Source organism: Erythranthe guttata, chromosome 6 (genome assembly GCF_056151865.1).
Source record: "Erythranthe guttata isolate IM_541 chromosome 6, IM_541, whole genome shotgun sequence".
NCBI lineage: Eukaryota > Viridiplantae > Streptophyta > Magnoliopsida > Lamiales > Phrymaceae > Erythranthe > Erythranthe guttata.
In genome coordinates this window covers 7830553-7846856 of record NC_142538.1, presented here as the reverse complement: position 1 = coordinate 7846856, position 16304 = coordinate 7830553, and the positions used below count along the sequence as shown (strand labels likewise).

At 34.6% G+C, this 16304-nt stretch overlaps 2 protein-coding genes across 2 annotated transcripts; both read left to right on the top strand.

The window, feature by feature from the left end:
- Window positions 1-8015: 8015 nt before the first annotated feature.
- LOC105960301 (uncharacterized) lies at window positions 8016-8501 on the top strand. Its single transcript, XM_012984465.1, has one exon. The coding sequence runs from the start codon at window positions 8016-8018 to the stop codon at window positions 8499-8501; it is 486 nt and encodes a 161-aa protein (XP_012839919.1).
- Window positions 8502-8505: 4 nt separating this feature from the next.
- Window positions 8506-9149, top strand: LOC105960300 (uncharacterized). The gene is made up of 3 exons (XM_012984464.1): window positions 8506-8887; window positions 9000-9053; window positions 9139-9149. Exons 1-3 carry the CDS (start codon window positions 8506-8508, stop codon window positions 9147-9149), a joined length of 447 nt encoding a protein of 148 aa, XP_012839918.1.
- The last annotated feature ends 7155 nt before the right edge of the window (window positions 9150-16304 follow it).

The following is a 16304-nucleotide window of genomic DNA, read 5'->3' as shown; positions in this document are numbered from 1 at the left end:
GCTTCCTTTATTTATAATAAATATTAATGGGATGGTATTATTGGTGAAAGAGATATAGCCCATAAACCTACAATAATAAAGATGTTTGGTTGGGGAGTTATGCACAAAAACCTCTATTTGGGCACCAGGTCCGGGTCCGCTACCTTAACGGGCCGTTGAGTTACCATGATTTACATCCTCCACCAATCCTTGTCGGGCCAAGGGATGGGGGCCCTGGGGGCGAGGGATTCGCCTTTTGGTGCAACAATTAAAAAAAAATGGCATCTATCTATATCTATCTATATATAATTATCTATATAATATATAAATTGAAACCCTCATGGTCTAGAATTACGACATGTGTCATCCATGTCATCATCCACGTAGGCATCCTAACCATGCTTCATGTGTCACTACATATTACATATATAATGTCCATTTAATTATAACTTTCCATCATAAGATATTAGAATATATTAAATATATGAGTATATATTTCCGTAATTATATAATATATAAATTACATTATTTATGAAAAATACATATTTCCTTAATATTATATAGATTATTATGGTAATCATTAATTTTGTCATCTAATACCAATTAAAATCCGTAATATATATGTAATTATATATTATAATTTGTAAACATCACACTATTTTAGTAACAATATATTTCTCAATCCATAATATATTCAATTATTATTCTTACATTCTAAAATGAAATAATTTTAATTGTATCAATTTAATGAATATAATTGATTTCCTTAAATATGTATACTATTTACCTTTTATTACATAAAACATAAGTATAAATACCTCACTCCACATCCATTATTTCTCATTCATATAACAAAGCACACGGCAAGAAAAAAGGCTGTATACCCTAATTTCATTCTTTCATTATTTTAGTTAATATTCGATTAGTTTATATCGTAATTTTCGATTGTTTATACCCTATATATATATATATATATATATATATATATATATATATATATATATATATATATATATATATATATATATATATATATATATATATATATATATATATATATATATATATATATATATATATATTTATATTGTATGGTTTTCCGTTGAATAGTTATCAATTTCCTTTATTTTTCATACTTAATTGTTAATTTTATTTTTTATTAGATGTTCGAATTAGGTCGTTTGCGGAAAGATTTATCTTCCGAAATTTATGAAGGAATACAAGATGTGGTACTACAAGGAGACATGAAAAAGTCTCATATCGAAAAACACATCAAATTGCCTTCTTCGTTTTTTGGGAACAATGTGTATGTTTTACATTTTTTTCATTATTTTGTATTCCAATTTATGAGAAAATAAAATAACACCGATATTAAATATGTTTGTTTACTCGGTACTTTTATAGATCCACGGATAGCAAGGTATGTGTCGTATGCGGCGACGTCGGCTTCAAAGTAGGATTGCGTAGTTGTATACATTGCAAGGATATGATGCACATATATTGTATGGACGGAATGTGGAATTTTTTTAATTCTAATAGTCAATCTGAAGATTATACATGTGATGATTGTAACCACATTGGTGAAGTACAAGAGATTGATGTTAATGAATTTGAGCATGTCCCATTTAATCAAGGTTTTGTTATATTTTTTTATTTTATATTTTTCGCGTTTATATTCATCTTTTATACATATTATTTAGCGTTAATCAACTTCTAAGTTTTTGTTTTTATTTTTTTGTGGTTTTGTAGCTACAGACGGATGCAATCCATGCGTTGTATGCGATGAGGTTGGTTTAAAGGAATTTCTCATAAGTTGTGTGGATTACGAGGAGTTCATGCATATTTTTTGTGTATTTAACTTTGATACAATAGATTGGAACGACTCTACCATATCTTCATGGCGGTGTTGTGAGTGTATCAAACGAGTTAGACCCAGTGATGAACTCCTATATGTTATACATATAAGTTATATGATGTTATACATATGAACTAAAGATTTATATTCTTATTTATTTTACAGTCAGCATATTATTAAATTTAAGTTCTTATTTATTTTACTATGTATTTCATGTAATCAAATTTAAGTCATATTAATATTAGTTTTTTTTTATTATCGATATAAACAAGATAGCATAAAATTAATTTTTATCCAATTTAAGAACATAACTATGTTTTTTAATTGCATTAATGACACATAACTTTGTAGAAATTATAATACAACCCCTATATAGTATTGCTAATTCAAAGAAAAGGCCCACGTAGCAGAACTGTATTTAGTTTTGCTTCATAGGTCTTAATTTGTATTCAGAGAAATATTGTAATTTTGTATTTAGCATAACTGTATTTCGATTTTTTTGGTAATTCGTATTTAGAGACACAATAGGTTTTTCTATTTGAGACAATATCCTTAATACATTTGCATACAACTTATTCAATAAAGTTACTTATGTTTTTTAACGCGGCAAACGAATTTATTCATTTATGCCAAAAATATTATCCGGATCATTAATTGGTAATTTAACATGGAAATAATATCTTATGTCATAACAATTTACCAAAATATTTAAAATATTTTCCATATTCCATGGTACCAACTTTAATCATAATCAATTAATATCAATTAAAATATTTATCATATTAATTTAATATGTAAAATATTCAATTTTTATTTTCATAGAATGTGTTTAAATAATAATTGTCATTGTTTTCGATTTATAGATTGCCGCCCATTATAGAATTTGATTTTTTTAACTATATTTTCGGATTAAAAATCCTACAATTTCAATTCAAATATAATTGAAAAATTAACCCAAAATAAAATAAATAATCCGGATTTGTGTATTAAGTGGTGTCAATTATTTCTATAGATAATTTGAATCAAATCAATTTACATTGGTTTTAAATATTTAGTAACCTCTTCAATGCACATTTCCATAATTACTAAAAATTTAAAATATTTCCTTATAAAATGAAAATCAATGAATATTTATGTATTCATACCTAATTTGGACGTTTGTAGATAATTGTAAATTATAATAATGAAATGAATGAGTGATTTAAAATTAATTAACCTCATTTTTCATAATGTTATTTATATCCTATATATTATAAATATCAAAATCAAATCTTTTTTATTACAATCAAATCTACGGAAATTATTTATTTTCAGAATGAATATCAAAGGAATTGATTATTTTGTCAATTAGTCACTATTCACTAAGTGTAATTTAAATTAATTTCCTCAATTATCTTCTAAATATATGCCATTAAATCTCTCTTTCCTTCATAACATTTTTCTTTTACTTTTTTATTCTCCGAAAATTAGTATAAAAACCCTCCATCCTAACACATTCAATCACATTCATACTCTACACCCCACTTTTTGGAATCACACGAAAACACTATAGTCAACACATTCTTTTTTAATATTTTTATTCAATTATGGAGATTTACGTTAATTTTTGTGTAATTAATATTTTAGTTTGTTCGATGCATATTGTTTTTTCTATATTATTTTTTTCTCAAAATGTTCCGTTATAAATACCAATATAATTATTTTATTTTGGTTATAATAGGAGGAACATGTTGATCAAATTTATCAACAAAATTAAATATTCCACATGCAATAGATGAGAGCGAGCGCACGACGCTTGCTATTAAATCTTCTTCTTTTGTTTTCTATTTTTTTTTTCTTACTCATTTAAGGGGACACTTTATTGATACACTTTGTTCTTATCCATTGCTAGAATTGTTTGTATTTTAGAATGCAGTGTTAGCATATGTTAATAAGGTAGAATACATTTGTAAATTGATATAAACATTTCAAAGGTATTTAATTTTAAGGTAGAATACATTTATAAATTGATATAATCAGTATTAGTATCAGTATCAGTATTAGTATAGGTATTAGTATCAATATCAGTATCATTATTATCATTACCAATATCAGTATCATTATCAGTATTAGTATCAGTATTAGTATGAGTAACAGTATGAGTATTAGTATGAGTATGAGTATGAGTATCAGTATTAGTATGAGTGTTAGTATGAGTGTCAGTATGCGTATCAGTATCAGTATTAATATTATATTAGTATTACTATTAATATGAATATTAATATTATTATAAGTATCAGTATCAGTATTAGTATCAATACGAGTATTATTATTAATATTAGCATTAGTATCAGTATGAATATGAGTATTAGTATTAGTATTAGTATTAACATTAATATTAATATCAGTATGAGTATTAGTACAAGTATCAGTATTAGTATTAGTATCACTACCAGTATCAGTATTAATATTATTATCAGTATCAGTAGCTTTATTAGTACCAATATCAGTATTAGTATTAGTATCAGTAACAATATTAATATTAGTATTAATATTAGTATTTGTATTAGTATTAGTATTAGTATTAGTATTAGTATTAGTATTAGTATTAGTATTAGTATTAGTATTAGTATTAGTATTAGTATTAGTATTAGTATTAGTATTAGTATTAGTTAGGGGCGGCAATTTTGCAACTTGGCCCGGATCCGATTCGGATCAATATGAATTGGATCCAAATGGAACTGGATCCTAAATCAACCTATATGAATGGATCTAATGTGGATCAAATTTAGACCGATCCGGATTGGATCCACATGGATCCATTCCATCTTTAATTCAACTTGTGAAGTTGAATATCTCAACTTTCACAATTACACATAATATTCACAGATTTTTCACACACACACATTTCAAACACACGCACACACTTTTTTACACACACACACTCACATACACATAGATATACATACAGATAGATATATATATGTCTAACTGTATCTATATATATATATGTGCGTGTATATATATATATATATATATATATATATATATATATATATATATATATATATATATATATATATATCCCTCTCTAGTTAGGGTTGAAAATGTTTGATCTTTTAAACTTACAATTAAAATAATATTTGATATTTTTTTAGAAAATTATTTTAGTATTTAATTTGGTTTTAGTTGGATCCAATATGACCCACTTTATTTTTAGTTCAACTTTGAATGGATGTAAAGTGGATCCAATATGACCCACTTCATTTTTAGTTGAACTTTCAATGCATCTTAAGTGGATCCACGTGGATCTAGTTTTAAAAAATATTCAACTAGATCCGGTCCGGTTTGTTTCAAGTAGATTTAATCTAAACTAGATCCTTATGGACCGAACAGGATCTAATCGGATCCATGGAACCGGATCCAAATTGCCACCCCTAGTATTAGTATTGGTATTAGTATTGGTATTGGTATTGGTATTGGTATTGGTATTGGTATTGGTATTGGTATTGGTATTGGTATTGGTATTGGTATTGGTATTGGTATTGGTATTAGTATTAGTATTATTATTCGTATTAGTAATAGTAATAGTATTAATATTAGTATTCTGTTAGCATTAATATTAGCATTAGCATTAGCATATTATGATTAATATCAATATGCATATTATTATTAGGGTTAGTTTTATGATTATAATTAGTATTAGTATTAGTATTATCATTATCATTAGAATTAGGATTAGGATTAGCAGTACCATTAGCATATTAGGATTGGTATTAAGAATAGCGTTATCATTAGCATATTTCGATTTTTATTAGGATAATAGATTAGGATCAATATTATTATTATTAGGATTATGATTTGAATTAGTATTAGGATTAAGATTAGTATTAGCATTATGATTATAATTATGATCCGGATTGTGATTAGGATTATAGTTATAATTAGAATGGGTATTAGGAGTATGATTAGGGTTAGGAGTAACATTAGCATTATGATTAGCATTAGTATATTAGCTTTGGTAATGGTAATAGTAATGGTAATAGTAATGGTAGTGGTAATGGTAATGGTAGTGGTAATGGTAATGGTAATGGTTATGATAATGGTAATGATAATGGTAATGGTAATGGTAATGGTATTGATAATGACATTAGTACTATTGGTATTGATATTCTTATTATTATTAGTATTAGTAGTAGTATTAGTATTATCATTAGCATTAGCATTAGTATTATGACTATGATTAGAATAATGATTAGTATTATGATTAACATTAGTATTACGAATAGGATTATGATTAGAATTTCAATTAGGAGTAGGATTAAGATTATTAGTAATGGTAATGGTAATAATAATTGTAATGGTATTGTAATGGTATTGTTATTGTTATTGATATTTCTATTGGTATTGGTATTAATATTGATATAACTGGTATTGACATCGGTATTAGTATTGGTATTGATATTGGTATTAACATTGGTATTGGTATTTGTGTTGATATTGGTATTGGTATTGATATTAGTATTAGTATTGATATTAGTATTAATATGTTTATTGGTATTGATAATGGTAATAGTAATGGCAATAATAATGGCAATTTTAACGGGAATGGTAAGGGATATGGTAACGGTAATGGTAATGTGATTGGTAATGATAATGGTAATGGTGTTGGTGTTGGTGTTGGTGTTGGTGTTGGTGATGGTGTTGGTTTTGGTTTTGGTTTTGGTATTGGTACTGGTATTAGTATTGATATTGGTAGTAGTATTGTTTTTGTTATTGGTATATTAATATTAGTATTAGTATTGACATTAGTATATTAAAGTTAGCATTATCATATGATATATGTAATAATATTATTAGTATTAGTATTAGTATGAGGATTATGGGTTATTTCTCTGCTACAGCCGATGAAGACTACATTGGGTGATTTTTTTACCTTGGATCCACACACCAATGTATGTGTTTGTATATTTGTGCGCATATGAATGGTAAATATCTACCTGGTGTATTTTATAGGGTGTACCATAAAATAAATTGAGAATTGTGATTAAGATTGATATTAATAAAACAGTACTGGGCTTGAAATTCCCGATGACATGCCGATTCATGATTCTTTCGATTCGTTTATCCAAATCTGGTGTGCAACCTGTTTAATTAAATAACCCATATGTTAGATTTTTATCAAGTAGGAATCTGGGGATTCGACCAACGTTACAAATAATACACCTGGAAACTTTTCATCATATATTAAGGTAACTACGTAAAGTTGTATACATTATTAAATAACAACCTTTATTTTTTTATTAATTATATGTATGGTTATTCGTAATTTGTATTGTACTATGAACTTACTATCGATTCCACTCGAGATTTTTTATCAAGATATATTTAGTGTAAAATGATTTTATTTCATTAAACATTTATATTGTTGTTGTTTTGGTAATTGTTTGTTATTTCGTATGACCACTGTACAAAATATATAGGTTACTCACACTGTTTTAGATACATGCGTTAGGGTTGTTGTTATCAAACGCAATAACAATAATTGTTTGGATCAAATTAAGAATTTGAATTAATTGGTCGTTATGGTTGTACAGTTTTGGGACCAACGGTGTATTCACTCTTTGTATACGGTAAATAAACCTTTGATTTTTATCTTTTCCACTTATTTTGGCTTAATTGATCACTTATACTATACGAAATAGTTTTTTATTTAATAGTTTTCTACTGCTTTGTATTGATATCAACCATTCATTTTATTATTTGGAGAAATTTTTTCTTATCAAATATTTGTTAGAACTCAATGGAGCAAACTATTTATTAAAAAGTGTTCGATTATATCATGGATGTTGTTACAGATGACATAGGTGGACTGTTCTTTCTTTATAGGCATAAAGGAACACGAAAGACTTTCGTATGGAAAACTTTATCGGCTGCTATCCGTTCAAAAGGCGAAATAGTTATAAATGTTGCTTCCAGTGGTTTTGCTTCGCTTCTACTTCCAGGTGGCAGAACTGCTCATTCGAGATTCGGACTGCCAATAATTGTACATGACAACTCCACATGCAGCATCAAACAACAGAGCCCACAGGAAGAATTGTTGCCTAGAGCAAAGCTAATCATATGGGACGAGGCACCGATTATGCATAGGTACTGTTTCGAAGCAGTCGACAAAACAATGAAATCTATACTTGATTAAGATATGCCATTCGGAGGCAAGGTTGTAGTGCTTGGAGGGGACTTTCGGCAAATTCTACCAGTTGTGTTGAAAGCGTTGAGACAAGACATTGTTCATGATACAATCAATTCATCACCGTTGTTGATACAATGTAACGTTATGAAGTTGAACAAGAACATGAGACTTGAGTTGTCCTCCTCTTCCGCCAATGCAGATGAAATAAGAGAATTTGCGAAATGGATATTGAGAATCGGCAATGGCGATGGTGGCGTGGTAAATGACGGTGATGCCACATTTGAAATTCCCGATGACATGCTGATTCGGAATTCTTCAGATCCCTTTTTGGATCTAATAGAATTTGTCTATCCCGATCTGGTGACCAACCTTTTCACTACCGAGTATTTCGAAGGCAGAGCAATTCTTGCACCCACTAATGAAAGTGTCGGTTTTGTGAACGATCATTTTTTTGTCTATCATAACTGGAGAGGAGAAGGTCTATTTAAGCTCTGATAGTATGTGCAAGGAGGAGTTATTGTCGGATGTCAACGCAGATATATACTCACCTGAGTTTCTCCACACCATATCATACTCCGGAATTCCACCGCATAAGTTGACATTGGAAAGAGGTATTCCCGTTATGCTCATCAGAAATATTGATCAGGCCAGAGGATTGTGCAACGGAACAAGGCTTCAGATTGTTAATATGGGAAAACACATTTTCAACTGCAGGTTCCTATCCGGTAAACATATTGGTGATTTGGTGTTCATTCCTAGAATGACTTTGGTACCGTCCAACTCTACATTGCCTATTAAATTCCAGCAACGTCAGTTTCCGCTGATGGTATCATTCGCAATGACAATCAATAAAAGTCTAGGACAGACTCTTTCTCACGTGGGTCTGTATTTGCCGAGACCTGTTTTCAGTCACATGTAACTCTATGTTGCACTCTCGAGAATTAAGAGTCGAAGTGGCATATAGATTTTGTTTAACTCGGAATCGGGTGATAGGACCAATGTTACAAATAATGTTGTATACAAGAAAGTTTTTCAGCGTATATGAAGGTAATTCTATATGCAAAAAATTACAATATTCATTGACCACCTTTATATTCTATTATTTATATGTTTTGTTATTCCTTATTTGTAGGTTTATTTTAATTGTACTAGGAACTTTCTATGGACTCCGCCACTATATATCATGAAGATAATTTTATTACAATGATTTTATGCCATTAAACAGTGATATTGGTATTGTTTTGATAACAATTTACATATTTCGTGTCACCATTGTACAACATATGCAGGTCAGTTCTATTGGTATTGTTTTGGTAATTTTTGTACAATGATTTTATATCATTAAACAGTTGCATTGTATCGGATTTGTTGCATGGGTTTAGGACGGTTGGTATCAAACAATTCAAGTTTTCAACTTTCATGTGATTATGGTTGTACAAGTTTGGGACCTACTATATATTCGCTCTTTTGTACATGGAAATTAAAACCTTCGATGTTTAGTTTTTTCACTTATATCGACTTATTTCATTACTTACACCATACAAATTAGTTTTATTTTTAATATTTTCTATTTATTTCTTTTACTTATTAACAATTAATATTATTATTTCGAGAACTTTTTTAATTATTCAATATTTGTTTTACGATGAATACCCCGTGCATAGTATTAGCGTATATATTATATATATATTACGTATATTATTATTATTCCTATTTATTCTAGTTACCTTGTATAATAGGTTACCTTGTGTAGTTAGGATTAGGGTTTCCTACATAATAACTATATATATGATTAATATACGTGAGAGATAATTCATTCTCTCTTTTCTCCAAAACCTAATTCTCCTATATGGTATCAGACACTAGGTTAACCTAGCCGTCACCACATCTTCTTCTCTTCTTCTCTTCTTCTTCATAGCCGTTTCCCCCCTTCTTCTCCATGGCCGGCGAAGCTTCTTCTCCCTCCACCGTCCCTCTCAATACTTTTCACCTTGCTCATGCCATCTCTAATATTAAATCTCTCATCCCCGTTACCCTAGATCTAAAAAATCCTAATTATCAAAAGTGGAGCCACTTTTTCACAATTACCGTCGGTCGTTTCTGCCTCTCCGACCTTCTACATGGAAAACCCCGACCGGATTCGATTTCCGCCGACGAATGGCAACGCGCCGACTATCTCCTCCAATCTTGGATCTACGGCACCATCTCCGACGATCTGTCCAGCATGGTTCTCTCAAAAACCTCCACCGCTAGTGACCTATGGACCGCCATCTCTTCTCTCTTCACCGATAACAAAGATTATCGAGCCATTCAACTTGAAGAAAAATTCAAGTCCCTCAAGAAAGGCGCTCTCTCCATTCACGATTATTGCCAAAAAATCAAAACCACGGCGGACAACTTGGCCGATGTCGGAAATCCAATCTCCGACAAACAACTCGTCCTACAAACCCTACACGGCCTTCCGAAACATTACGGGACCGTCGCCAACCTAATCTCCTTTCAGAATCCCCTTCCCACTTTTCTACAGACTCGATCTCTTCTTTAGATGGAAGAAACAAGAATCGCTGAACCGGAGCAGACCGCTGCTGTTCTCTACGCCTCCAACGCGAACTGTCCATCCAACAGTTGCAACGGTTTCTGCAACAGTTCCCGCGGAGGTAGTTCTTCGCGTTATCAGCGCGGGGGTGGCCGATCCAACCGTCGCGGAGGTCGCAACACTAACCGTCACCCTATGCAGCACTACGGCTACCATAGTGCCCATGGCGCATCTCAACTCTGGCGCGCACCTTACCGACATCCGTCTGGGATCCGCTCTAAATACATCGGGCCACTCATCCACTCCAGCGGCTCAAGTTTACACTGGCCACTCGGCTCCTACTCAGGTTCATCCGCAGCAACAACCATGCCACAGCACTAACAGTTTCATCAACAATTGCAACAGTTCCTGCAACAATGCCAACGTGGTGGATCTCGCAAACCGTTTGAATACGGTGACACTTCAGCAACCTACCGAGTCACAGTGGTTCATGGACAGCGGGGCGACCTCTCATATGGCACCGCACTCAGGTAATTTCAATTTTGTTTTTAATCCTGGCAGTCATTTCCCCAAACATGTCGTCGTCGGTAATGGTTCCACCCTCCCCATAACCCACATAGGCCACACAATTCTTCCCACCACTCCTTTCCACCTCACAAATGTCTATGTCACACCCAATATCGTCAAACACCTTATCTCTATTAGAAAGTTCACCCGCGACAACTCATGTTCGGTTGAATTTGACTCGTTTGGTTTTTCTGTGAAGGATCTTCGGAGTCGAGTCGAGATTTTTAGGTGCAATAGCTCCGGTGACCTATATCCATTTAAAATCCCTCCCCCCACCTTACCTCCCGCTGCTTTCCTCACTATCGCAACACCTTCATCTCGCACTCTTTGGCATCGGCGTCTAGGCCATCCCGGCAAACACGTCATGTCTCGTTTATTTTCTAACACTTTTCTTTCCCATAATAAAGACCCTGGGGAGTCTCTTTGTAATGCCTGTCAATTAGGCAAACATTTTCGTCTACCATTTTTTTCTCAAAAATCTACTACTGTTGCCCCATTTCAAATTATTCATGCTGATTTATGGACTTCTCCTGTTTTCAGTTTTACGGGTTTCAAATATTATCTTGTGTTAGTTGATGATTTTACCCATTATTTATGGACTTTTCCTCTTCGAAATAAATCCGATGTTTTTACAACCTTTGTAACTTTTCATACACTTCTCAAAACTCAATTCCAACATCCCCTGAAAGCCTTACAAAGTGATAATGGTCGTGAATTCAAAAATGCGGATTTTCAAAACTACTTCACTAAACACGGCATCCTAAATCGTTTTTCGTGTCCCCACACCTCCCCTCAAAACGGACACGCAGAACGAATGATCCGCACTATAACTAACATGATTCGATCCCTCATCTTTCAAGCTCATCTTCCTCCTACTTATTGGGTCGAAGCCCTTCATATGGCCACACACCTACTCAATATCTTACCTACCAAAACCACACAAAATCGAACTCCTCACGAAGCTCTTTACCTCATCAAACCTACATACTCTCATCTTCGAGTATTCGGCTGTCTCTGTTATCCCAACCTCACCGCCACCACAACACATAAACTCGCCCCCCGTTCTACTCCTTGTGTCTATCTCGGTCACCCTTCCTCTCACAAAGGTTATCGTTGCCTTGATAGATCCACTGGCCGAATCATAATTTCTCGTCATGTTACCTTCGACGAAACTAACTTTCCTTTTGCAGAGTCTACTCCCCCCAAAAACACACTTTCTCCTTCTGCCTTGGACGAACACACACCCTCCCTGTTCCTCCTCCCCCAGGCTTCGTCTAACTGTTGCAACAGTTCATCCAACTGTTTCAACAGTGAACCACCCTCTTCCAACAGTTCGTCCAACAGTCCTATAACACAGCCAACACCTGTTTCTCCTGCAGCACCACCTCTCGACCACGGCCAGCTCACAACCCCTTCTACTACTTCCACATCTCCTTCCCCTACTCCCACACCTCCCCCACCTCCCCCTTCTCACCCTATGGTGACTCGCAGTAAAGTGGGCATCCACAAACCCAAAGTCCCTTTCTCTCTCGTTGCGTGCTCTACCTCTTCCATTCCCACCAACTATCGCCAAGCTCTTCTTGACCAAAACTGGCGAAACGCCATGATTGAGGAATATACTGCTTTAATTAAAAACAATACTTGGAATGTTGTGCCCCGCCCCCCGTTCACTAATGTTATTTCTGGTAAGTGGATATACAAACAGAAACTCAAGTCTGATGGCTCTCTTGAGCGATACAAAGCACGGTGGGTTGTTCGTGGGTTTCACCAGCAGGCTGGCATCGACTTTGACGAGACTTTTAGCCCAGTTGTCAAACCAGCCACTGTTCGAACAGTTCTCAGTATTGCTCTCTCACGATCATGGCCAATCCACCAGCTTGATGTGAAAAATGCCTTCTTACATGGCGATCTCTCTGAAACTGTCTACTGCGAGCAACCTCGCCCCACCCACGTGTGTCGTCTCAACAAAGCACTTTACGGTCTCAAGCAGGCACCACGTGCTTGGTACAAGCGTTTTGCATCTCACATTACTACCATGGGGTTCAGAGAATGCAAGTTCGACACTTCACTATTTGTGTAGTGTCGCAACAGTTCACGCGATTGTCGCAACAATTCATGCGCCTACCTTCTGCTGTATGTCGATGACATTGTACTTACGGCCTCCACACCTGAATTGCTTCGCTCTATCATCTCTGCCCTTAATCAAGAGTTCGCAATGAAGGATCTTGGCGATCTTCACTACTTTCTCGGCATCTCAGTTACTCGCTCGTCGAATGGGCTATTTCTCTCTCAACGCAAGTACGCCGACGAGATACTAGAGCGTGCACACATGGCTTCCTGCAACCCTTGTCTTACGCCGGCTAACACAAAGAGCAAGTTGTCTTCGACCACTGGACCCCCCGTTGCTGACCCTACTCTTTATCGCAGCCTTGCCGGTGCACTGCAATACCTCACGTTTACTCGTCCCGACATCTGCTATGTTGTGCAACAAATATGTCTATTCATGCATGATCCGAGGGAACCTCATATGGCTGCTCTCAAGCATATCCTTCGCTACATTCGTGGCACTCTCGATCACGGCCTTCAGCTCTCCCCCAATCCGGACCTCTCCCTTATCGCTTACTCCGACGCCGATTGGGGTGGCTGCCCTGACACTCGTCGTTCGACATCGGGCTATTGTGTTTTCCTCGGCAACAACCTCATCTCTTGGTCCTCCAAACGACAGGTCACTACTTCTCGATCGAGTGCGAGGCCGAATATCGAGCTGTCGCAAATGCCGTCGCCGAAACGACTTGGTTACGCAACCTACTTTCTGAGTTGCTCTGCCCACTTTCGAAAGCCACTATTGTCTACTGTGATAACGTCAGTGCCGTCTACCTATCCAACAATCCTATTCAACACTCTCGTACGAAACATGTGGAGATCGATATCCACTTTGTCCGGGACAAAGTTGCTTTGGGACACGTTCGAGTTCTTCACGTCCCATCCGCCTACCAGTTTGCCGATATCTTCACGAAAGGACTCCCTACTCAACTGTTCCAACAGTTTGTCTCCAGTCTCCACGTCCTCTCCTTTCCCGTTTCGACTGCGGGGGTGTATTAGCGTATATATTATATATATATATTACGTATATTATTATTATTCCTATTTATTCTAGTTACCTTGTATAATAGGTTACCTTGTGTAGTTAGGATTAGGGTTTCCTACATAATAACTATATATATGATTAATATACGTGAGAGATAATTCATTCTCTCTTTTCTCCAAAACCTAATTCTCCTATACATAGCACGGGTGTATTACTAGTATATATAAAAACACAATACCTTGCCTAATATCTTGACGCGTGGCATCCTTTAGGTTTGCAAACCCTAGGGGCAGTTTATACAATTAATTGGAAGTTCCAGGACTATTTTTAGAAATCAAAAAAAAAAATTCAAGGAATCTCCTCCAACTTCCACAAAACCGACTCCTCTCTCTCTCTCATCTCTTTTCTCTTACCCCTCTGCATAAGGAATTTTCCCCTATTCTTGCGATGGGCTTCTTATTCTGTTTAATTTGAGATTTTCGTTATTTCAGATTGTAATTTTTTAGTACGACACCCACTATTTCAATATAATTTGTTTTACAATATTTACTGTCCGATGTCATGGGTATTATTATTTTTAATTTCTTTGGTGATTTTTTTGAGAAACCTTTAACGACATAATTTTGGAGTTTTTAAAAAGATCAATTTTGCTCATATGCATGTGATCTGATAAGGACTTTGCTTTATTAGTTTCTAAAATTTCGATAAAGATGACGAATATGTTATATAATATTGTGCATTTTTATGCTTAATCAGTCCCCAAATTTCAACACCCGTAATAATCTATTACAAAAAGACCCCGAAAGAGGGTTAAAAAAGCAGTAACTAACAATTCTATACTAAGAAACAACATATCGATAACACAACCCAACTCCATGTAATTGGCCATGCATCTTAACCACATACATGAATTTTAAAATATCATGGCTTCGAAAATCGATAATTCCATAGCCCACTTTTATCGCTTAGGAGAGCTTTGTGCATATAAGGAGGAAGGTCCGCGTCTAGAAACACCTCCATATGTTGTCGGTGTTGGTGAGCCCAATCCGCTAGACGATCGGCCACCACGTTCTTCTCCCGGTATACATGAGAGAGATAGAAATAGTTCTTCACCAGCTCCAAACACTCTCTAAGGTGATATTCCAACTTCCACCCGACACTTTTCTGGTTACGAAGAGCAAATATCATAATTTGAGAATCACTTTCAATATAAAGATGAGAAATATCAAGGGAATGGCACAAGCTAAGACCATCTCTGATATCTAATAACTCCGCAATATAATTGGAGCCATCTCCATAGTACGACGAAAACAGGCCACAAGATTACCTAAATAATCACGAATAATACTTCCTCCAGTACAAACTCCGTCTCTAGACGAACCATCCCTATTTAGTTTATACCAACCCTGACTAGGCGGTTCCCAGCGATACCATCCTCCGCTCAAACGAGCAATAGGAACAACGGGAACACCAATCGTTTCTAAAATTGGAATCTGATATTTTTTCAAAGGCTTTCGAGGAACACTAATTAAGCTTAGGGTTTGTTGTTAGTATTTAAACCAATTAATAATCATTCTGCTGTCCATGTCCACTTCCTCAAAAACCGCCCTGCATCGAGCCACCCAAATCTCCCGCAATATATAAAGAACAACCCCCGATCGACAAATTTCATATTGAGAGATAGAGGATAGATTTATTGCCCACACTGCCAAGGCTTACTTGACCGAATGGAAGCAGTAAGGCAGGTGAAATATTTGCCCGAAAAACTTCTAAACAGATAATGCAATATCAGAGGTGAGAAAAAGATGTTGGATCGTCTCTTCTGTGGGCTTGTTACAACATCAGCAATAAGCTTCCATGCAAACGCTCCTACAACTTGAGGAATATGAGTAGCCCAAATTTTCCTTGACCAAAGTACTTTCACGCCTTTTTGATGAATATACTCCCAATATGTCTTCGTATTGAAACTTTCAGACTCCGATAAAGTATAGACCAGTTTATCGGCCTTATCACTATATATATGAATTTTTCTCAACTTATTGACAACCACATCGCTGAGGAGATGGGAAAACTGATCAATGTTTGCTTTAACTTCAGTTAGCAAAAG

Excerpts from the sequence above, each read along its gene's own strand:
- LOC105960301 (XM_012984465.1), top strand. The coding sequence starts at position 8,016 with ATGCCATTCGGAGGCAAGGTTGTAGTGCTTGGAGGGGACTTTCGGCAA.
- LOC105960300 (XM_012984464.1), top strand. The coding sequence starts at position 8,506 with ATGTGCAAGGAGGAGTTATTGTCGGATGTCAACGCAGATATATACTCA. Across the intron at positions 8,888-8,999 it reads ACAGACTCTTTCTCACGTGG|GACCAATGTTACAAATAATG; the intron begins GTCTGTATTTGC and ends ATCGGGTGATAG.